Source organism: Meleagris gallopavo, chromosome 4 (genome assembly GCF_905368555.1).
Source record: "Meleagris gallopavo chromosome 4, MGAL_WU_HG_1.1, whole genome shotgun sequence".
Taxonomy (NCBI): domain Eukaryota; kingdom Metazoa; phylum Chordata; class Aves; order Galliformes; family Phasianidae; genus Meleagris; species Meleagris gallopavo.
The window spans coordinates 64,516,308-64,539,170 of NC_139407.1; the positions used below are offsets into that span (position 1 = coordinate 64,516,308).

General features: G+C 39.9%; 1 protein-coding gene across 15 annotated transcripts in view; it reads left to right on the forward strand.

Annotated features, from left to right (window-relative positions):
• LOC104910903 (uncharacterized) overlaps window positions 1–22,863 on the forward strand; it is a 117,825-nt gene that overhangs the window by 18,842 nt on the left and 76,120 nt on the right. For all 15 annotated transcript variants that reach the window (XR_014883246.1, XR_014883248.1, XR_014883247.1 and 12 more), the window contains exons 5-7: window positions 11,452–11,542; window positions 11,889–12,017; window positions 12,622–12,732. Coding sequence is in view for 3 of the 15 variants with exons in the window: in XM_085223654.1 (XP_085079780.1) it covers window positions 12,692–12,732 (41 nt within the window). In the remaining 12 variants the exon portion in view is untranslated. The remainder of the gene's footprint in view (window positions 1–11,451; window positions 11,543–11,888; window positions 12,018–12,621; window positions 12,733–22,863) is intronic.

Here is a 22,863-nt window from a genome sequence, read left to right on the forward strand (position 1 = left end):
GTCTGCAGATAATTACAGTAAGCACAAAAAGTATTGGGGAAGGAGAAATACATATATTTTTTTCCCAGTGTATCTTGGGAATTATAGTCCAGGCTGGTTAACAACAGTTTTGAGGGAAAAAAAAATCAAAACAAAGGCTCTGGGCAGACGTGAGAGTAACCTTTCAGAATCTGAAGGGAGGCTATAAGAAAGAAGGGGACAAGCTCTTTATCAGAGTCTGTTGTGATAATACAGGGGGAAGTGGTTTCAAACTAAAAGAAGGGAGATTTAGATTGAATATAAGGAAGAAGTTTTTTTACTATAAGGTGGGTGAGGCACTGGCTCAGGTTTCCAGAGGTGGTGGTGGATGCCCCATGCCTTGGGACATCCAAGGTCAGGCTGGATGGGGCTCTGAGCAACCTGATCAAGCCGTAGGTGAGTCGGGTTAGATGACCTTTAAAGGTTCCTTCCAACTCTAAGGATTTTATGATTCTATGAAGTACTGTACAGGATTCCCATGTTGTCGATCCTGAAATCTGTTCTGTGTGGTGTTTCATTAATGACATAGGACATTCAGCTGGAAGTCTGCGTCATAACTTTGCACAAATCTAGAGCTGAAAAGAACTGCAAGCATGTTGGAAAGAGGAGTTAAATTTGTGTCATGAATTGAAGAAATGTCTGAAAAATGAGGCTAAATTCATCAAGGAAAAAGCTCAAAGTACTGTTAGGCAGAAACATTTCACTATGTAAATAGGCTGGGAAAAAAAATGACTAGAAAGTAGTTCTCCAGAGGAATATCTTTACATTAAAAGGTTGAAAAATTAGCTGTGATTAGACAGTGGTGTGCTGTTGTGAGAAAGTCAAACATCCCACTGTCAGGTTCCATCAGGAATGTGCTCTGCTCAGCGTGGGAATATGATGTCCAGGTTTGATCAGTGAGATTTGAAGAGAGTTGTGGATGACCAGGACAGAATTCATTCTTCTCTTCTAATAACAGCTATGGGCTTTTTTTTTTTTTTTTTTTTTTTTGTAACCTATGAGCAAAAGTGGAAGGATATTTGATTATATAGTGGTGGAAAAGAAACAGTGAAGCAAGGCTTTCCAGTACATAAAAAGTCATTTCAAAGAGTATTTGTGGTGGCTAGAAGAAACAATGATGTGCTTGAATTAATGTAAGGGAAATTTAAACCAGGTGTTAGGAAACCTCTTGAAGGGTAAGGACAATAAAGCATTGGAATAGATTCATTGGAGAGGTTGTGAAGTTCCCATGACTGAAGGATCTTTAGGAATACATTGGACAAGTATCTCTCAGAAATGACATAAACCCATACTGCCTTCGAGTACAGGTGTCTTTCATTCCTGACAGGGTTACTGTTCGATGGCTCTGTGCAAATCTAGAGATGTAAGTGATTTACTGGGAGAAATTCTCCTGGCCGAGCCATTATCTGCTTCCTGAAAGGGGAGTGTTTAGCATAATTCAGTTGGTTTATTGCTTCTCACTTATGTTCAATTAAATACTGGAGGTGAGTGGGGGGAGGGCACTTGTCAGACCCAGCTCCAGGAGAGCTTGGCTCCAGCTGATCAAGAATGCCATGATTTGGATGTACATTTTCAGTTAAGGCAACATGATGCTGTTAATCACTCTACCTCTCCTGCTTGCTACCCTCTTCTCTAAATATGTTGTCTTTCTTGGAGACAGCCTGGGGAGCTGTAAATCTCTGAAGAAATTCTCCATATGCTGATGATTTTCAGGGAACTCTGCCATACATAATTTCTGATAGGAATGTTTGAATAGAGAATTAATTTACTTTGGGTCCTTGATTATTCTGTCTTCCAGTAAGAAGAGTATTGGCATTAGGCTGAAAGTTAAACAAGACACCAGTTTCCTTTTTCTTTCTCTCTGATCTTCACATTCACAATAGGACTGTTTGAGTCAGAAAGCAATGCAGATGGGATGTACCAAAAGAATTGTATTGAGCTGCTGAAGTAATCTCTTTATTCCAGGAGCTTCTAATGAGTAATGAGGCCATGTTTCATATAACTCCAGTTAACATGGCAACATATGAGTGTGCATCCGTCTACAAGCAGAGAGGCTTTAATAACACACAAGCAAATTGCCTCATGCATTTTTCTCTGTGAAATGGCAGCCTTCTCTTAGGAGACATAAAAGGTAAGAGTCCTGCGAATTGCTGAAAGCCGTCATAAAGCAGGAGGGGGACGAATTAATCAAAATCACAACACTTGAAAATATTTAGATTCATGGTGTTTTGGTCCAAAGCATATCATCAGATCATGAAAAATCACAGCCCTGGCCATCGACCCTCACCCAGTGCATCTTTTCTCCACTGCTTCTGTTTGATTTCAGAGCAGTGTTTGTCTTCACCAGGGTGCAGAAGGAGGCAGAATTCACCACATGACTGGGAAACTTGTTCCAGCTGTTTGAGGACACGTGTTTATAATGATGATGATTAGTTTGATTTGACTCGTCCTCAGATTCTGAGCACTGAATCTTGCTATGTTGCATTTTTCCGTGCGTGTTTACAGACTGTACCAATGATGGAGCAACATAGGCTGCTATAGCAAATGATGAGCTTAAATTCTGTGTGTTTGCTTTTGGAAAAAGGCTTAATTAAGGCAATGGAGCACCATCTGAGAACACAGCTTAACTGATGTTGGCCTTGAATGATACAACAGTCTGCTTACAGACACAGTTCCTTCCTGCATGGCACTGCTTCGTTGGTATAGTAATTTGCTATGGGAATTGGGAAACTCTCTAGATAGCAGATTTGTACCATGCTCCAGTCCTCCCTGGAATAAAAACCCCAACATCTGTAGATGGTCCCTCTTTTAATATCCTTATTCTGTTCTATCTTTAGTAAATGTTTATTTTTTGTCCCCCCTCCCCTCCCCTCCGCTCCCCTCCCCTCCCTTTCTGCTTTCACAGACTTTTAGAAGGAATTTTGTGTCACAGCACAATCTATCAGGCCTGATCTTGCTTCAAACACTAGGTACCCAACTAAAATTCAACCACAAATAGATGAACCATAAGTATTAGCCACATCTGAAGCTTAAACATTAAGCAGTTTATTCAAACTCAGAGGATAAATAATATGGCCAACTATATTTGGCAAGTATGACAGTGCCTTTAAAAACAAACCAACCCATGGGTTGCTGTCAAAGGCAGTACAGAATTTGTAAGTACGCTAACAGAGATCACAGTGACCTCTTAGCTCTGTTAGAAGATATTTAGATAAAATTTAAAGGGGCCGCAGTATTTAACTCTTCATTAAATGTATAAAACATGTAACCTGTCTTTGCCCATCTGGAGACTGCAGTGTTAATGAGTTAACTGCATGTAGTCTCTATAGAGTCACATGGATAATTTGGAGCAGTGTCATTTCAAGCTAAGGATAAATACAGCTTTGTATAAAATGAGTTCTTGTTCCAGCAATAATTGCTGGTGTGCTGTACAAGACGGTCCTGAATCTCCCTATCAGTCTCATTCCCAGAGCAGTAAGGGATACAGATTTCCATAAAGGGGCAATGCATTTACTAGTAGAGTCAATCATTTTGTAGAGATGTTGGCACAAGGAATCAAATTACTCTCGTAGTTAAAGATTTTTTTAAAATAATAAACAGTTAATGGGAAAAGAATATGTACACAGTTTATATTGCACTTCCATACTTTAGAGTACCAGTAAAAAATGTTTCTTAACATGAGTAAAATAGTCCGGTTATTTTTATGCTGTAGTCAATGACAACATTTCAGAAGAAATCTTTTCTTCTTATTGAAATGATCTGTATGTTATTGTGGTTTCTGTTCTCTGTGCTCATAACAAACCTGTTTTTATCAGTCTCAGTGTTCAAATATGCAAATCTAGATTCATCAAGGATGAATATAGAAAAAAAATAGAATCTCGCATATGCTGTGCGTCTTGACTGCCTTGTCAAAGGGGTGTAAGAAGTATTATAGTGTATGAAAAACCTGTTTTGTTTGTGGAGAAGCAAGGAAAATATTAATATTTAACCTTTAAAATGATTATTAAGTAATTAATACTTTTTAAATAGTAGCATGAATTAAGAAAGAAAATCTGACTGGTTAATCCAGTCAATCCATGAAGTACTCCATGCTTCAAAACTTTTGGATGGGAATCCTGTATAGAGAAGGTTTGATAAAATGGGATCTGACAGATCAGGCAAAAGTAAATTCTTCCCACTACAGAGGGAAAAACTGAAGGCCTTCCCTGGCAGAAGATATCTGTTCTTTATAATAAACATAAAAGTCAAATATATTCTGGATTTGAGATCTCCTATGCAATTTTCTAAGGTAAGATCAGATACATTACCACTTCCCTGATTAGACAGAATCAGTGTTGTTTCATCTCGGTGAACCTCTGCTCTGTTCTAATTCTGGACAATAGGGCCAAGAAGATTTTTTTCAACATGTTCCTTCGTCAGTCCTTTTATTTATCACAAATTAGAAAAATTAAAGACAAAAATCTCTTGCCTACAACAGTTTGGGCTAGAAGAATCTGTTCTTTGAGGTAAACATCACCAAATGCCATGAAAAAGCGATGAGGACAAAATTCAGATGGTGGCTAATTCTTTTTTAGGTTGGAGTCTCTCCAGAAGTATTGGAATCAAAGCTGGTTGCCAGTCAGCATGTGTTATGGCAAAACGCAGCTAAGAAGTGAACAAGACAATGAATGCATTTAATGTGACAGCACCACTTGAGGCATTTTCAGCTCTGAAGAGAGTTAAGTCAACCTTTTAAATCATAGGCAAACTTGCAAAACATTTCCATGTTTTGCAAGCCTGCAACCTGCCAGAATAACCCTTTTGTTTCCAGCTGAAAAACACACTTTATTAAGCCTAAACCACTTTCTATCAAAAGTAACCATGACGTAAATGGTTTTATCTTGCATGTAACCAAGGCAAGAAAACATTAACCAGCTGGTCCCCATTCGGAAGCATCTGTAACCATCTGGAGTGAGCCCCAGACCACAGCGCAACAGCTCAGTGTGGGACGAGGCATGACTCAGTTTGTGTCTGCCAGAATCAACATTCACTGACTGGAACGTGTTCAGACCCTCTTTTTAACAATTCTCCAAATGGTCTTTACCAGGCATTAATGTAACCTGATTTTCATGAGCCAAATGAAAGTTGTATGGTTCTGGCTGGCAAGGGATGGCAACGGGTGGTCCTGTGGTGTAGGTGGTCTTGGCACGTGGATTTCAGTTCTCAAAGGCAGTGATCCTGGGATCCTTTTTGCACAATGGCTGTTCTCGTTAAGGTTGGGTGATTACTGACATTGTGGGTCAGAAATGAGAGAATTGCCTCTTTTGTGCTTCTACTTCCCATTTCTGTGCTTTGGCAGCTTCATATTATCATCACTGATGTTTCAGAAAAGGTCTGTGGCTAACTACAAATGGTTTCTGTTATGTCTATATTCATGAGAGTGACAAAAGACTTTCCTGTGGCTTTACTATTTGGAAAAAATGTCTTGTTTCATTTGAATACTGAGTTTTCCACTGAAGTAATTAATGTGTGAAACAGACATTAGCAGATATGGCTAAGTTCACCCAAATATCCATCAAAAATATTAATCTGAAGTACTGCGTGAGATCTACCTGTTGTGAGCACATGGAGTCCTGGAGATGCTGTTCTAACCCTCAAGTGCTTAATGGGCTTTCAGTGCACCTTACCACTTGTCCTGCTGGTTTTGGACCTGTAATTGAACTGTGAATAGCAAAGAGCTGAAGAAAGGTACAGTGTAGTTATTCCTTAACATTTAATTTTCACATTACAATTCTTCCAATGTTTCCAAAACTAGACTTTCAACCATCTCTCTAAAATTTTTGGCATATACAATTGCAAAAAGAATAGGGGTGCTTGGGCCTTATCTATAACATCAAACAAAATAAATTAGTAGTAAATCAGACCTGAAGAAAATAACGTTTGGTCCAAATGGTGAACCATCTACAGACTTATAGGAAAACTCAATCCATCTGAATCCATTGGGACTACTTGTAAGAGTAACAGGTTATTAATATGATGGAGAGGATGTCCTAACTAGCCTGACTTTGGAGAGCTTCTGCTTTCTCTGGAAATGCAGGTTTTCATGTGTGTTGCAGTCACTTTTCTCACTAAATTAAGAATCTCCATGTACCTTCTCTTAATTCTCTCCTTATCTAAGTGGAGAGAGTTGAAATTATGTATTTTACAGTACACTGTCACATAGGATAGGAAAATGCAACTTTATTCAGGTACCCTTGTGCTCAGGGTTACTCCAAAGCAGCTGAATGAAGAACAAATTGTTATTTTAATCATTAAATATCCTGCTAAACTCCTTTCAGATTCAATTTTTTAAGACTTCTGCGTGAAGGACTGCATAAAAACTATTTTGCTTTTTGAATGCTTTCTTCATTGAGCCACAGATTTTAAACAGGAAAATGACTACCCCTAAACTCTTTGTTTTTGGATTTCCAAGTTATCAACTTGAACTTTCTCTGGTGTTGCATTAGTTTTAAATAATATGATCCAATTTATCTGTTGTTTACAGAGGCTTTGTAAGCCAAATCACTGGACCTCTTAAAAAAATTACCAAAAGCTTGCTGCAACCTGTAATCATAGATGAATTCATATTATAACAGAGTAGGATTAATAATGCATGTAATTATAATATACAATTTTCTTTAGGCTTTTCTAATTATAAAAAAATTACAGATAACATCAACAGAGCGATTCCGAAATGCCTCTCATTTATTATGTAGCTCTCTTAATCAATGCTCTGCCACTGGAAATCAAGTCAGAATGCTATTATGGCCTCTCCTTCTGGATTTAATTACAGTAGTAACTCATGGCTCAAAGTCTGAGAAAACACACCATGCAGTTTATAGCTTTGAAGAACAGCTATTAATCCTGCCATCTACCTCCCAGTGCAAGCCAATGAAAGCACTTTAAAAATCTTTATGCCTGAAGATAAACACACACTTACAGTAAGGCTTAAGGTGGAGGTGCAGAGAGCCCAGGCACTGTGTGCACTCTGTACATGTGCTGTAGAGCATTCTCTCTCGGGTGATGCTCTCCAGGTGTACAGATCTCTGATCTGTTTGCCACCCATCTTGAGTGATTATCCTGCACTATTAACATTTGTAAAGATGCTTTCAGGGTGTCATCCCCTGTCTGTGGATAGTCTGGAGTCAGAACAGCATTTTTTCCGGAGAGATAGGCTTGCTACATTTGCGCATCTGTGCCTCTTGTGTGCTTTTGGAATCGTTTTCCATCGTGAATCTCCAACCTGACAATCAGCTGCAAATGGGAATAATGCACTCTTCCAAGAACCTGAATTAGTATCAGAAACCGCTTTTAGTTTTGGCAGCAGCAAAGGAGGATGTCTCTCCCTCCAAAGCAGAAACATGCTATGGGCTGGGAGCCAGAGCTGCCTGAGGTCCAGGTCAGGGTGAGGTGGAGAGTACAGGAGGGTGAACATGAAAGCTTGTTTTTCTGAAGAAACTCTTTTTAAGAAAACCTTGTCTTTCAACAGAAAGACAGTTAAAATACCTAAGATTAATACCTGCCAGTGCCTATGTGTTTCAAAAATGATTGGTCTGTTGTGACAGGACAAGGGGAGATGATTTCAAATTGAGAGAGGGGAGATTTAGATTGGATATAAGGAAGAAGTTTCTTACAGTAAGGATGGTGAGGCACTGGCACAGGTTGCCTTCAGATGTAGAAGCCCCATCCTTGGAGACACTCAAGGTCAGGCTGGATGGGGCTCTGAGCACCTGATGGAGCTGTAGGTGTTCCTGTTCACTGCAGGGGAGTTGACAGATGGCCTTTAAGTCTCTTCCAACTCAATCAATTCTATAACTTTATGATAAAAGAAGTTTTCACTTGATCTCTCAAGCTGCCATCTTAAGAACCAGCTTTTTTTTTATGCTCTGTAATTTGTGGAAGAGAAAACTGAAACATAACTAGCTTGGTTATTTTATTGAGCACCTTATTTGAACTCATCAGGGCTGCAATGGCCTCAAAGTCATCTTCCAGTATTCTCAGCTGGCTGAAAGTACAGTTGATGTCCATCTCCATCTCCACTGCATTGTGATCAGTGTGATCTGCAAGGTTATCAGAATTGACCAGAGATATGTTTTGTACATTGTGTTGTTGTTGTTGTTGTTTTTTTAACTTAAATATTATTTCATCAGAAAATGTTGATTATTTGAAGTGAAAAGTACTGGCAGGAATGGCTAAGCTTTGCAGATTGGTCTGATTGAAAGACACTGACATTTCAAAAGTGATATTTTGAAACTGCCAAATGCCTTACAGAAAGAAAAAAGAAATAAAATGTTGGAATTTTACTGATTTTTTTTTTCTTTCAAAAACATGGAGATGAAGTACTGTGACTGACCAGAATGATTTTTGTATATTTTCAGTTTGCTAGCCCTATCCAAGTTTCAACACTTTTGGCAATAAAAATGTGGTTTTTAAAAATAATATAAAATTGAGAGTTGAGGACAGCAGTATTTGTCCAACTCTGGTTTCCAGCTCGTGCTCCAGTGGAACCTGGGATCCATCTCACCTCAATAGACAGGAGAGAAGGGGCTGGAGGCACAGCAGGACTTTGTACAACATATTTTATGTCAAACTTGAGAGGATAAGAGTAGGAACAGCATTTGGGCAGAGCTCAGGCTAAGCCTGCCATAGAAACATCCCTTTACTCACATCCTTTCTGACATCAGCCTTCCAAGAGTAAGATGTCTTGTCAAGCATCTGAAAAAGTTGTGCAAGCTTTTACTACATTCCTAGGGAGGGACTATCACCCATTTGTAAGAGTGGTGCCTGTGCTGCCCTTTTAAGATGTATGTTTGTTTTGGCTTCAGGAGGGGTTCTTGTAAGGCATCACTGGTGTTACATGGTAGGAAATGCGATGGTAGGGGCACCTGTGTACTCTTTCCTCATGGCAAAAAGTCTAAGAAAGTATGGCTAAATTGAAGTGAATTGATGGTTGGATTAGGTGATCTTAGTGGTTTCTTCCAACCTTAATGATTCTATGATTCTATTCTGTGATTCTATGAAATACTGTGGGAAGCAGAATTTAATTATTTTTCAAATATTGTTATTGCTTAGACCGAAACCTGCCTCAGAAACCCCTGTGCTCCCATCCCCAAAGACAAGATTATTCCATGTTTTATAAAAGAAATTATGTAGCCAACTGTGTTTTCTAAATGTGCTTTCAAAGTCATCACAGGAAATAATCACGACAGGAAATAATGGAATTCTATAACTGTCATATTTCCAGAAAAAGCTGTGAGAAGAACCTTCTGAGTTATGGATTGAATTCAGTTTGATGTCTAGTACTGAGGGTAGGAAAAAAACAACAACAGTTTTCCAGCATTCAGCTCTACTGCTGTTGGGAACCACGTGCAGGATGGCAACGAGCCGTACTGTCAGCTTGGAACGGAAGAATCCAGGCTGGAGGAGGAGAGGGCTTCTGGTTCCAACAGTGTGACCACTGACACATGAGACTTTAATTTCAAGGGAGAAACTGGAGCAAAAAACATTGCCAAATCTGGTTCCATAATGGTCTGGTATTTTGCTTGCTGTGCCTGGTGTCACAGTTGTGATCCTGGTTGAAACGGCAGCTGGTGCTCCTTAGTTGAGAGCATGATAGGGAGGTGGTGGAGCTGGAGTAAGAACAGAGAAAATCCTTGATGTGTTGGTGAGGATATTTCCTCCCCTCCTCTTTCCCTGACTGAGAAGAAACAGTAAAGCTTTTTTTCTTTCCAGTTATTATTATTATTATTATTATTATTATTATTATTATTTTAATGCAGTTCTGTATTCATGAATTGCAAAAACATCTTGACATGTGCACATCTTGACATGTGCACAAAGGCTTGCAGGTATCATGTCCTCGTGCTCCTCAAGGACTTCAGTGCTGGGTCTCTGTACCAGGACATCCCAGAACTGCCTGATGAAATGACTCGCAGGCTGCGGGAGGTAATTTGCTCTGGGAGCTGGGAGAAGAGCAATCCATACAGCATCCTCAGAGCAAAGCAACACAAAGAGAAACTATTACTGCCCTGTAATCCTCCAGGCACGCATTGCTGCAACATTGTGCCATGAGAGCCGTAAGAATTCAGATGCTCTCTTATTCCCTTTGCCGTTCTCTGAAGAGGAGGGTGGAGGGGAAGGTTGTTTTCTTTCAAAGATGATCACTTACCCTCTATTTACTGTGAAGGATGGGGACGAGGGACTCGGGATCCCAAAGCTTTTCACAGTTTTTGTTGCCTAATTATTCAGAGAAGAGCTCCTCCTGGCATTGGGGCTGTGTCCTCTGCAGCCGAGCTGAGGGACTCCTGCCCTTGTAGAAGGTCTCTGGAAGCGATCTCTCTCAGTAGGATAACACTGAAGCCCTCAGGCCTGTTTCACTTGGATTGTTTATTTATTTTTAATAGATTCACATGATGGAAGAAGCACATCTTCCGTATTGTCTTTTGAAGGCAGATAATTGTGTTGCTGTTGCATTCATAATCGGCTTGTCATGCCCAAATGAATTTACTTATATCTGTCTTTCCCCTAAAAAAACAGCCCTGCTGAGTTCTCCCAGTGGTTCCATCAGCCACAAAACACTGTTGTTAAGCAAGTGCTGCTTTATGCTGTCTAAATAGACGTGGCTCTTCTCTTGTTCCTGCTGTCAGGCATATTGTTAAATTGCTATGAATCTGCAGTGAATTGAAATTCACCATTCCAAGGAGAAAGAAGTTATTACTTGTAATTAGGATTATTGGATAGCAGCACTTTTGACTCTAGAGCTGATGACTTATCATCAAAACATATCCTTTCATTGTTTTAAAATATTCCCATCATTCTTTATGTATAGTGATTAAAAAAAAAAAAATTGTTTAAATAGCAGTCCGCTTAAAACAACAGAAACACACTGAGCTTCACAGGCTGCTTCCTCAAGTTATGGATGACTAAATGTAAGCTTTGTCATCGTGCAAGATCCCTCTCCGGCTGAAAAAGAATCCCACTGTGATGGGCTGGGTCAGAGATACACTGAAGTAACTGTTATCCTGCAACAGGTCTGACAGAACTTCAGAAAAGATTTTCAGTTGGAGTTGAAATCAGTGTGGAAAACTGTTTCCTTCTTGTTTGTTTCCACCCTCCTGAAATCAAGATGATTTTCAAGGCAGGCTTAGATGGGACCCTGGGCAACCTGATCCAGTGCCTCATCTAGTGGTTGGTAACCCTGCCACAGCAGGGGGTTGGAACTGGATGATCTGTGAGGTCCCTTCCAACCCAAGTAATTCTATAATTATATGATTCTCTGGAAAACTTTATGGTACAGTTCAAAGCTCTTTTCTGACAGAGGAGAAAAGGCAAAACAACATACAGAAAAGATGCTGGAGAACATTGCTTGCTGCACCCTATTTTAACCTTTCCCTCTTTCCTGCTTTTGCTTTGCAGGTTTCCAGTGGGACAACTTTTGTGACTGAGCAAAGAGAGGCATCATACTGCTGACAGACATCAGCTGCATTTAATTGATGACGAGATAAAGGTAGGAAATGAGCTCAAGTGGGTCAAGCATAGAAGCTTATAAAGGTTGCATAGAAACCCAGGATATTGAAAAAAAAATTGGAAGGTAAATTTTGAAGTGGACAGTTTCAAAGGTAAGAACCAGTCTTTGATCTTCAAAAGTTTATAAATGAGAGAATACTGTCTGTTGAACTCATCATGTGTCCAAACAAATGGAGTTTTGAAGTATCAAAAACCTGAAGAAGAGAAATAAAAAGGGATATTATTCAGATGGTCAGCCCAAATGACAGCATGGATGTCTCTGATAGTTTTAATAGTCTCTGTACTATAGCTTACTGATGTAAAAGAAATACTTTTTGAATTTCTAGCTGAATTTCTGAAAAATGATGTTCAGAAAAAACAAACAAAAAAAAAGTGAACCTGCAATAAGAAGGGCTTCAGATTGTGCAAGTTTCTGAAAGCGTCACAGCCTATCAAAAACAGAGGAACATTTTTAGGTAGGAGGAAGTAGTGAAAAACATTCTAAAATGCTTTTGTTGTACTTTGTTGGTTTTGTCTTTTTTTTTTTTTTTTACTTTTTACCAAGTGCTCCAGGCCTGCATAAAATGTTTGATAAAGCATGCTCATGAGTCCTTGTGATGGCAACTGTGGGCAAGCAAGACTTGAGAGTTTTTAGCTGGGCCCTGCCATGGCCAGCCAAGCCTGGGGAAGATCTTCAGGCAAACACTTGATATGTAAATCTGTGCTCAGCTCTGCAATGATTCTTACCTACTTGGTTCCCAATAGAATGAAACTAAAACCTTAAAAACATCCCTGCAGTTTTGCAGCTGAATTACTGAGCTGGAAGGGGTATATAGATGAGCAGTAAATGTACATTTTTTCCAGAGATGTTTCTTGGCTCATCAAAACCAAATTTCTGCATTAATTTGTGTATTTGCTTATCTTAGTGAGCAGTACATGACTGGAGGATATATGTAGTCTGTGTGCTTCTCCATGTCTTACCATCAATTACAGCATTAGTTACCCATGTTTTCTATTTCTAAATACATCTGGAGTTTTGTTTTTAATTATTCATTGAGACAGAGGCTTATTTTTTACCAGAGTTTCCAAGTGTGCTCTTAGAGCTATTGGAACCAACATGTGACAGCCAGAGGAAAAAGAGGAGTGGACAATGGACTTGGAGATGTCAAGGCAGCCATATACAGTGAGGAGGTAAGATTCAGTGTTTTCTTCTATTGTGCCATCTCAGGGCATCCTGATGGAGTTTTGTAAGACAATTGCTTTTTGTAAATGAGTTGTGACAAGCAATTAGACACTGCTCCACACATCTTAAGAAAGGAAGAACAGAATAATTGAAAACAGGGCTGGGAGAGCTCTCAGGAGGTCACCCAGGCCATCTCCTCACTCAGACAGGATTGGCTTCACACTAACCACTCCTGACATATGTTTGCCTCACATGTTTTCAAAAACCTCCACTGACAGAGGTCCCACAACCTCCCTAGGAAATGCTTTCAGGTCTTATCTCTGCCTAACATTATGTCTTTCCTACTGCCTTGCTTGTGTCCCTCTCGCTGCTGGTGTGACACCACTGCCTCTTGTCAGGGTCCCAGAGGGTTGGTTATTTCCTTTACTCTGCAGCTACAAGTCCATTTGTTTGGAGACTGCTATCAGGATTCCTCACAGCTTTCTCCTTCCTAGACTAAACAAATCCCATCCTTTTAATCTTTCCTTATAATATATGGGGTTTAAACCTTTCCTCATTTTTGTTGTTTTCCTCTGGACTCAAACTAACTGGTCTGTGTCTTTCCTGAAAGCATTGGCCTAAATTATGCTGACTCAATTTCTGTGGCTGTGTTCCCTTATCCTAATATTTGTTGTGCAAGAGGTGCATTATCCATGGCTGCAAAGAGTTTCAGAAGCCTTTATTGAAAGCCTTTGTTTAATGTCCCATCTTGGATCTAATGTCTGAGTGTGTATGGACTAGAGGAGTTTCAGCATCTTTGCCAATCTCTGGTAGCTTGAGGAGTGCTAAATTTTAAATATGGGAAAGAGGAGGTGAAAGGCAAATGTTAAAAATACATATTGGCTATAAATATTTTCTAATCCTCTGTGCTGGCCTCCAACTGCCCATGTCAGCTGAAATATCTTGGGCAGTGCAAATGTCTGTGCATGAGAGCAGGTCAGCAGAGCCGGCTATGGTTAAGCTTCAGTTAACTGCGATGCAGAATTTGTGGCGTGTTCTCATGGGAGTTGGTCATAAGGATCTTCCCTGCCTGAAAGAAATCTGACATTTTTGGCTTATATTATGCTACCTTAGTCTTGAAACGTCCATTGATGTCAGTGTCAAAATGCATCTTAGGAATCAAGGTTATGGTATCTTGTACTAGGTTTCTAACCCATGTATGGGCTAGGATGGAAATGGGTTTCCCTTCCCAAAACAGCTGAAGGGCTAGATGACTTTACCAGTTACATATGTCTCATTAACACTTCCAAAGCCCTTTGGATTAGGCATGATCATGATCTATCATGGAGGGAAAATATATCAGCAGAGATACTGATTTTAGGAATTTAGGTTTGACTTTAGGAATTTGGTCCTTTATTAATTTGAGGGAAAAAAAAAAAAAAATCTTGCCAAGGAGAAATTAACATTATAATTCATCTGGGAAATCAGTAAGTGTTTTGTGTGTCAAAAAAGATAGATTTCCCAACTAGTCAGATTCAGAACTCCCACTGAGATAACCAAGGGGAAAACCCAGAGTTTCCTTGAGAAACTGGGAGGGAGAGGAAGGGATGGCTCCAGTATGATGTGACTCCCTTTGTGTCAGGGTTGTTGTTGGCTATCCTCTCCAACAGCAATGTTATCTGGGAGATAGGGCTCCCTTCAAAACAAACAATTATAATTGACTTCAGCAACATTCATACAATTTTTTCCCAGAGCTGGGAACTGGGCTGACACTGCAGCATGCGCTGATATCTGTAAAATAAAATGAAGGCAAATAGCTTTGTTTTGAGTATGTGAGGTTAAAGTTATTGCTACCTCTCTTGGTTTGGGATTTCTGCATCTGACAGATTGCAGCCTTTTAAGAGATTGGAGTTTTTTGTTTTGTGCCATATAGTGTAGAACCACATGAAGCAAGAAGAAGAAAAGGAGACTGACTAATACTGGAATTGTTCTGGTGTTTTCTCAAGCAGCAGAGCAGCAAATAGTTTTCCTTGGCTTTCTGGAAAATATCTGACCTTGATACTTCATATTCAATTTATGTAAACAATTACAAAAGAATCTGAGCCAAATAGAAAAGGCTATTTCTTGAAAACCTGCAGGGAATGCACATGGGAATTTCCCACGTGCTGTGGCAATCTTAAAAGTACCTCCATGTAACCCCACAATATTAATGATTAACTCCAGAACTGTGAGTTTTTCCGTACCTCCAGTGAACTTGATGGTATGTGTCTTCAGTTGTACACTGTATTGGTGAAGGATAGTAAAATATATGTATATATGTAAAATTTCCCACTTCAGTAACTTGCATTTAACAAACTGTCTGCTACATTTCCCCTTTGAAATCTAGGATTTCTGTGAATTGCACAGTTGGTAGATATCACAATAAGGGAAATATTTTGTGGCTAAGCTGTTTGCTAAGATACTCTCGCAAGAACGAGCTGGAAGCAGTTTTGTTCTTCTGAAATTACTCAAAGATAGAGATGCTTTGCTCAGGGCACTCACCCACACAGAACAGCATGGACTTTCACAGATAAGCTGAACATTGTAGATATCATGTTTATATGAAGTTCATTATTGGTGTTAGCTTTGTGATTGGTTTCCCTTACATGTGCTGAAAAAGACTGAAGCAGCAGAATGCACTTTGAAAGGTGCTTTCCCAGAGCAAGCGGAGCTTCTTGTGCAGGGAGATCTGTTCATCTGTTCAGCTGTTGATGTTGTGGGCAGCACTTCTGAAAATGGTTTGTAGGTGCAAGCTGTCTAATGAAGCTTTCAAAAGGTGCTGAGTGCCAAGCCCTTGCTTTTCTAAACCAAAAGTCTTTCCCATAGCAATTAGGAATATTCCACCTTCTTGGTCATTTTTCTATATCTATTCCACTTTTGTTTAATTTAGCAGTATGGTCCATCAGTCACCATCACTGTGACTGCTTGGTGCAGTGTTAACACTTTTATCATTAAAATTTCTGGAGCATGACTTTTTAATTAATTCAGCTTGAGAGACTTGAGCAACACTATCATGGGTGCCAAGTCAGGGCTCATCTTCACAAGGCTACAAAGTGCCAGAAAGAAATTGTTTTGAATTGTGACCTTATGAACCAGCACACCTCCATTTTGGAGCATTTTTAATATCATTATATATAGAACCATAGAATCCTCAGAGTTGGAAGGAACATTTTAAGGTCATCTAGTCCAACTCCCCTGCAGTGAACAGGGACATCACAGCTAGATCAGGTTGCCCAGGGTCTGATCCAGCCTCACCTTGAAAATCTCCAGGTATGTGGCATCCACCACATCTCTGGGCAATCTGTGCCAGTGCCTCACCACTCTCACTGTAAAAGACCTTTTCCTTATATCCAACCTAAATCTAACCTCTTTGAGCTTGAAAACATTTCCTCTTGTCCTGTCAGAACAGACCCTGCTGAAGAGTCCATCCCCTTCTTTCCTATAGCTCTCCTTTACATAGTGAAAGGCTGCTACCAGGTCACTTTGGAGTCTTCTCCAGGATGAACAGCCCCAGCTCTCTCAGTCTGTCCTCATAGGAGAGGTATTCCATTCCTTAGATCATTTTTGTGGCCCTCCTCTGGATGCACTCGAACAGGTCTATATCTCTCCTGTACTGAGGACTTTGCATCTAGATGCAATACTCCAACTGAGGCCCCACCAGTCCAGAGTAGAGGGGCAGGATCACCTCCTTTGACGTGCTGGTCATGCATCTTCAGTCACAGTCCGGGATACTGTTGGCTTTCTGGACTGTGAGGACACATTTCTAGCTCACGTCCAGCTTCCCACCCACCAGTAACCCCAGGTCCTTTTCAGCAGGGCTGTACTCAATCCTTTCATCCCCAGCTTGTATTGATAGTGGATGTTGCTTTGACCCAGGTGCAAAACCTTGCACTTGAATTTGTTGAACCTCATGAGGTTCTCCTTGGCCCACTACTCAAGCCTGTCTAGGCCCCTCTGGATGGCATTCTCATTCCTCCAGTGTGTTGACCACACCCTGCCATAGAATCATTTGAGTTGGAATGGACTTTTAAAGTTCATCTTGTCCAACACCCTTAAAATGAACAGGGTCATCTACATGTATGTCATTAGTCTTATATAGATAATTTAATCTTTAGATAGATAGACAAATATTCTATAATATAGATAGATAAACAATATAATATATAATAATATAATAATATAGATAGATAGACAAATATTCAAATTGTTTATATAGTGACTAATTCAGATCTGGCATTCCACTGCTGTGATGCAGTGGATGCCAGGGACTTCTGACTGCAGTAAGAAAGGTTAAATATCTCCTCAAACTGGACTGGGGATGTAGGCAAATGGAAGTAGAAGATGCTGAAGCAAAAATAAGTAAATAAATAAATAAATAAATAGAAATTAAGCTTTAACTGCACAAAGAAGCAGAACCTATTTTTCCTTTTTTGAGTCTCCCTCCTTTGAGGGGTTTCTTCCTTGAGGATCTCTAAAAATCAGCTTGAATCTTTGAATTCTCTTCCAATCCAAGAACATTCTATGATTCCAACCCCACCGCAGTAAGCACAGTTGCCAACCACTAAATCAGGCACCAGATCAGGCTGCCCAGGGCCCCATCCAACCTCACCTTGAACACCTCCAGGAATGGGGTGTCCACAGCTTCTCTGGGCAGCCTGCACCAGGGCCTCACTGCCCTCTGAGTGAAAAATTTCCACCTGACATCTAATCTAAATCTCCTCTCTATGCCTCTATTGTGGATATAATTCACTGTTCATCATCTGTGTGCATGCACTCAACTATGCATATGTATGTGTATTAAGCTTTTCTGTGCCTAATATGCAGAGGATGTGGCTTTGTTTTTGCCATGCTATGAACTTTACCTTTCTGTTGGGCTGTAGGGGCTCACATGCTCAGCTTGAAATGAGGCTTGTTCTCAAGCTAGATATTGGCTATATTTTTTGTGGGGTTTGGTTTAGGTTTCAGACTGTGCTAGAGTATGTGTGGTTAGGACATCTTGCCTCTGTGTACAGGAAGCAGATGATTATCTGGTCAGTACGGTACATCTCTCCCTATCTATCTGCTTGATTAATACAGGATATGACTCTGCCACAGCTTTTACCTTCAGATCTTACTTCAGTTGACTCATGCTTTTAGAACAAGAGACCATAATTTTCCTTTCAGATATGATTTATTTCACTGTTTTTTGTTTTTTGGGGCTTTTTTTTTTTCTTCTTTAAAAAAAGAAACCCAAGCAAGCTTAGAAGTATCCAATCACTGGCATTTAACTGATGGGCTTTTCTTTATCCAGTGTATTCCATTTCCCAATACTTTTAACTTGACTAGAGCCACACGTTGTCCTCATTTTTAAGCTATTTCCTGCTAGAAATGCACTAGAAAATGTAAACATTTTCAAGACCTCTATATTTTGAAAAGTAGGACTTGAAAAAATTATTTACTTATATCTCTCACTGTACTGTGGAACTATGGCTTATTATTTTCCCAGTAGACAGCACAGACCAATGTAAGAACTTCATCTTGCTGCCAGCTGATATGATAAAAGTGTATCAAATGGAACTTGGAGTAGGAAAGGCACACTTTTCTGGATAGTCTCATCACTTTTACCTTATTATGGAATTTTTGGAGTGCTCAGACATTAAAGAAACTAGCTGGAAATGAAAGATCAGGCTCTTTTTTCAGGTCTGGGCAGGCAAAGTCTTCACTTCTCACCACATTACTCAGGAGCTGTGCACCTGCCAAAGCAATTGTTAGGCTTCAGGCCAACATCATCCTGGCCTGCATCAGAAATAGTGTGGCCAGCCCCTTGTGTGAGCCACTGGTGAGATTGCACCTCAAATATTGTGCTTAGTTTATTAGTAGGATTTTGTTAGATATTAGGATAACTTCCCCACAGAGAGTGTTCAGTTATTGGAACAGTCTGTCCAGGAAACTGGTGGGGTCCCCATCTCTGGAGATATTTAAGAGACGTGTGGATGTGGCACAAGATATATGGTTTAGTGCTGGGACTCAGTAGCTCAGGTTAAAGGTTGGACATTGAGATCTTGAAGGTCTTTTCCAACCTAGATGATTCTATGATTCCATGATTCTATGATCAGTTGGAATCTCCCAAGAAGGATTTCATGATGAGATTATTTAAGACTCTTTGAAGTGAACTTTTTGAAGTGAGGGTGGCCTTGGTCCTTCTCCTGGTGGTAGTGGGTGCAGGTGAGCCCAGCTTTGCTCTGTGCCACCAAACTGAAGGTGAGGTTTATATCTTGCTAAGGAGATCACAAGCTGCAGAGCAACCAGTTTGATGGAAGGATGGGTCCTACCTCGCTGTGCTCCAGAACTGGGCTTTATCTGGGGACTGGGGATGGGACAGGCTGCAGAGATTGTACTGTCCACTAAGGTAGGAAGATGGTGCTTAGAGGAGATGCTCTGCTACCATCACTGAACTGGGTTTTCTTGATGCTGAGAAGAAACTGTCCGTGCCACAGTGCAATCTGCAAAAATATGCTGTGTCACAGACATTTTAATAGAATTAGGAAAAGGTGTTGCAAACTGTGGTAAAGCATACCTTAATCACACTATGCAAGGAATCCAGCAGCTCTTGCTGAAGGACTCCTGAAATGATCCACCCAGTTTATGATTTCAATAACAGCACGCAGATAACACACTGGTGTGCCCTATGACACTGGCATACCCTACTAGGTAGGTGGAATATGAACTTGAAGAATGACTGGTCCTCTGCCCATGCATGAAGCACGGGCTTGCTAGGACTTATTAAAGTGCTGTTTGTTTGCCTCCTAATGGTTTGCTTATGACAATGAATGAGACAGCTGTGACAGTGAATTCACCAAGAGCTGTTACAGAGATTTCAGTTCTGACAACATTAGCTGGGGAGAAAACCTGAAATGATGCTGATATTAGTCATATAGGCATCTGTGATGATGTACAGCAACTATGTTTGAAATTACAAGGGATATTGAGTAATTAGTATGAGTAAGAGAAAATGGTCATGTAAGATTGAGAAACAACCAAATACAATGCTAGAACTTTGATAATTGCACAGACAGATCTATATGTGTATTAAAATTCTCACATGCCCAGTGAAAGATGTCTTCCACGTGGAACAGGCCTGGAAGGGCCATGCAATGTACGTGATCTGTAGCTGTCAGAAGTGGCTTTGGCTTTTAGATAAGCCAGCTGGTGATCAGATGCTGGCACTTGCTATTTATTTTGCAGATCATACCTGTGGACATATTTCCTTAGCAAAGCTGCCGATTGTGACAAATATGTATAACAAGTGCAGTCTTCTATTGATTCTCACATTCTATTTTCTGCTTTTGGTGGAAACAGATGGAATTCAATTTTCTCACAATTACTATTAGCCAAGAATAACATCACTTAAATCAGTGCGGGGGAGGTGGAAAGTTACAACTGCAAAAACACACAGCCTGAAAAGCTGGATATTGAAATGTGACTTGCAAGTAACCATAACTGATGTGTTAACCAGGCCCTGCTTCAGAAACACAGTTCAACATTTTCTGAGCCCAAAGCATTATGTCCTACTGACATTATATGTGTGGCACCTGAAAAAAATAAATAAATAAAAAAAAAGAGATCCAGATAGTTTTTATGGGTTATCCTCATAGGATTATTGATATTTAAGTGGAAAAGCCTCACTAAATAAATGAGGTGGGGTACGGGTGGATGCAGCTAATGTTTATGTGAGCATGTGCAATTGTATCATAGACTCATTAAGGTTGGAAAGATCTCTAAGATCTCCTAGTCCAACCATCAGCCCATGCCTGTGACTACTGTAGACCATGTCACTGAGTGTGACATCCACCCTTTTCCTGAAAATCTCCAGGGATGGTGACTCCACCACCTCCTTGGGCAGCCTGTTCCAGCACCTGACCATTCTTTTGGAGAAAAAGATTTTCCTAACATCCAACCTGAACCTCCCCTGGTGCACCTTAAATTCATTACCTCTTGTCCTATCAAAATCTCTTACAAAATCTATGCTTTCCTTACAAAACATTAAAGGGAATTCTTAAGAAATTAAAATGTTAGTCCATAATTAGAAAAGAAGTCAACAGGTAAGCATGTAATCATATCACATCAATAATTTCCAGATTTTGAGGCCGTTTTAGATCAGAATGTTGTAAATTTGGAGAGTATGTGTTGCGTGGCTAATATACGAGCACACTGAAAAGTCCTGCAGTGTGTGAAGATTAAGGGTAAAGCAAGTACTTAAAGTTAGGAAGTCCCATAATTAAAGGTTTTCCTGAAATCTCAGTTTGATGCTGATTTTTTTTTGCTTCCTGCTGAACTCTCTCAGATGATGTGATCACAGGTATTTCAGTTCCATGATTAATCGTGGCCTCTGGCTTTGTTTAGTAACTGTCCTTTTCATTGTTATGGTATCTTAACAATTCCTCCAAACTACTCAATTTCTGTTCACAACGGCCTTGTAAAAAGTCATTATTAGATCTATCGTAAAGATACTGAATGGAGTCAGACAGTTCTGTGTCAAAAAGGCACCAAGATAAGATGATGATGATCCTCTATTTCAAAGCCTTTAGTATTTTATGGTGTTTTATGTGTTCATAGCAAAGATCCATGGGAATCGTACAGCTGGTGTCTGAAATAAGGCATGTGAAAAAATAGGATGACCTACCAGTGGTCATCTGTGAAAGGCTTGCCCCCAGATACATGTGAAACAGATGGCTAAATGCCCAATAAACCCTTTTTTTTCTTCTTCTTTTTTTCTTCTTCTTTTTTTCTTCTTCTTTTTTTCTTCTTCTTTTTTTCTTCTTCTTTTTTTCTTCTTCTTTTTTTCTTCTTCTTTTTTTCTTCTTCTTTTTTTCTTCTTCTTTTTTTCTTCTTCTTTTTTTCTTCTTCTTTTTTTCTTCTTCTTTTTTTCTTCTTCTTTTTTTCTTCTTCTTTTTTTCTTCTTCTTTTTTTCTTTTCTTTTTCTTCTTCTTTTTCTTCTTCTTTTTTTCTTCTTCTTTTTTTCTTCTTCTTTTTTTCTTCTTCTTTTTTTCTTCTTTTTTTTTCTTCTTTTTTTTTTTCAGGGCAGTATCTCAGTATCTGCCAGAAAAAGAGTCTGAGACTCCATTTCTGCTCCTTCAAACTAGGACCGGAGCTACATTTCCATAGTTTCAAAAGTTTTCAGAAAATTCTTGACTTGGAGAGTGGCAAGGCCATGACACTGCTGCCCAGAGAGCTGTGGGTGTCCCCTCCCTGGAGGTGCTCAAGGCTGGATTGGATGGGGCCCTGGGCAGCCTGAGTTGGTGGCGGGCACCCAGCCTGTGGCAGGGAGTTGGTCTGGATGGACTTCAAATTTCCTTTCAACCCAAACCATTCTGTGATTCTGTGATTCTATGATTCTACGAAGTTGCATTTTTAAACCTTAATGAGTAGACTGAACCTGTGTAAGATGAAGTATCTGTTTTAGCCATGTTTGAGTACATATTCTTAAAAACAGCAAATTGACTGTCCTATACCCAAAATATGGCCTCTGTCATATTTCAAAACCCAGAAGCTCTGGAGCTGGCTGGAATATTTTATTTTATTATTTATTTTATGATTACTATTTTTTTTTATATGGCCAGAGCTATATTCTGTCTGTTTTCTCCTAAGAAACAGCAGAGCTGCTTTTGCTGGAAACTTTCCTTCCCAGATATCATTGTTAAAAATATATAGGTGGTTATGAAGTGCTTATCAAATCATCCCTGTCCAAACAGTTACATCTTGACCACAATCTGAATGCAGAATAATTTAAAAATGAAAATAATTTTAATGAAATTGAAGGCTACGAGGAGGCCTCATTGTGGCCTTCCAGTATTTAAAAGGGGATTATAAAAAAACCAACTTTTTACTCGGGTAGACAGTGTTAGGATAAGAGGAAATGGTTTTAAGCTCAGGGAGAGAATGTTTAGATGGGATATCAGGGAAAGTTCTTCACAGAGAGAGTGGTGAGGTGCTGGCACAGCTGCCCAGGCTCCATCCATGGAGATGTTCAAGACCAGGTTGGATGGGGCCCTGGTGCCAGATCTGGAGGCTGGTGGCCCTGTCTGTGGCAGGGGGGTTGGAACTTGATGATCCTTGGGATTCCTTCCAACCCAAGCCATTCT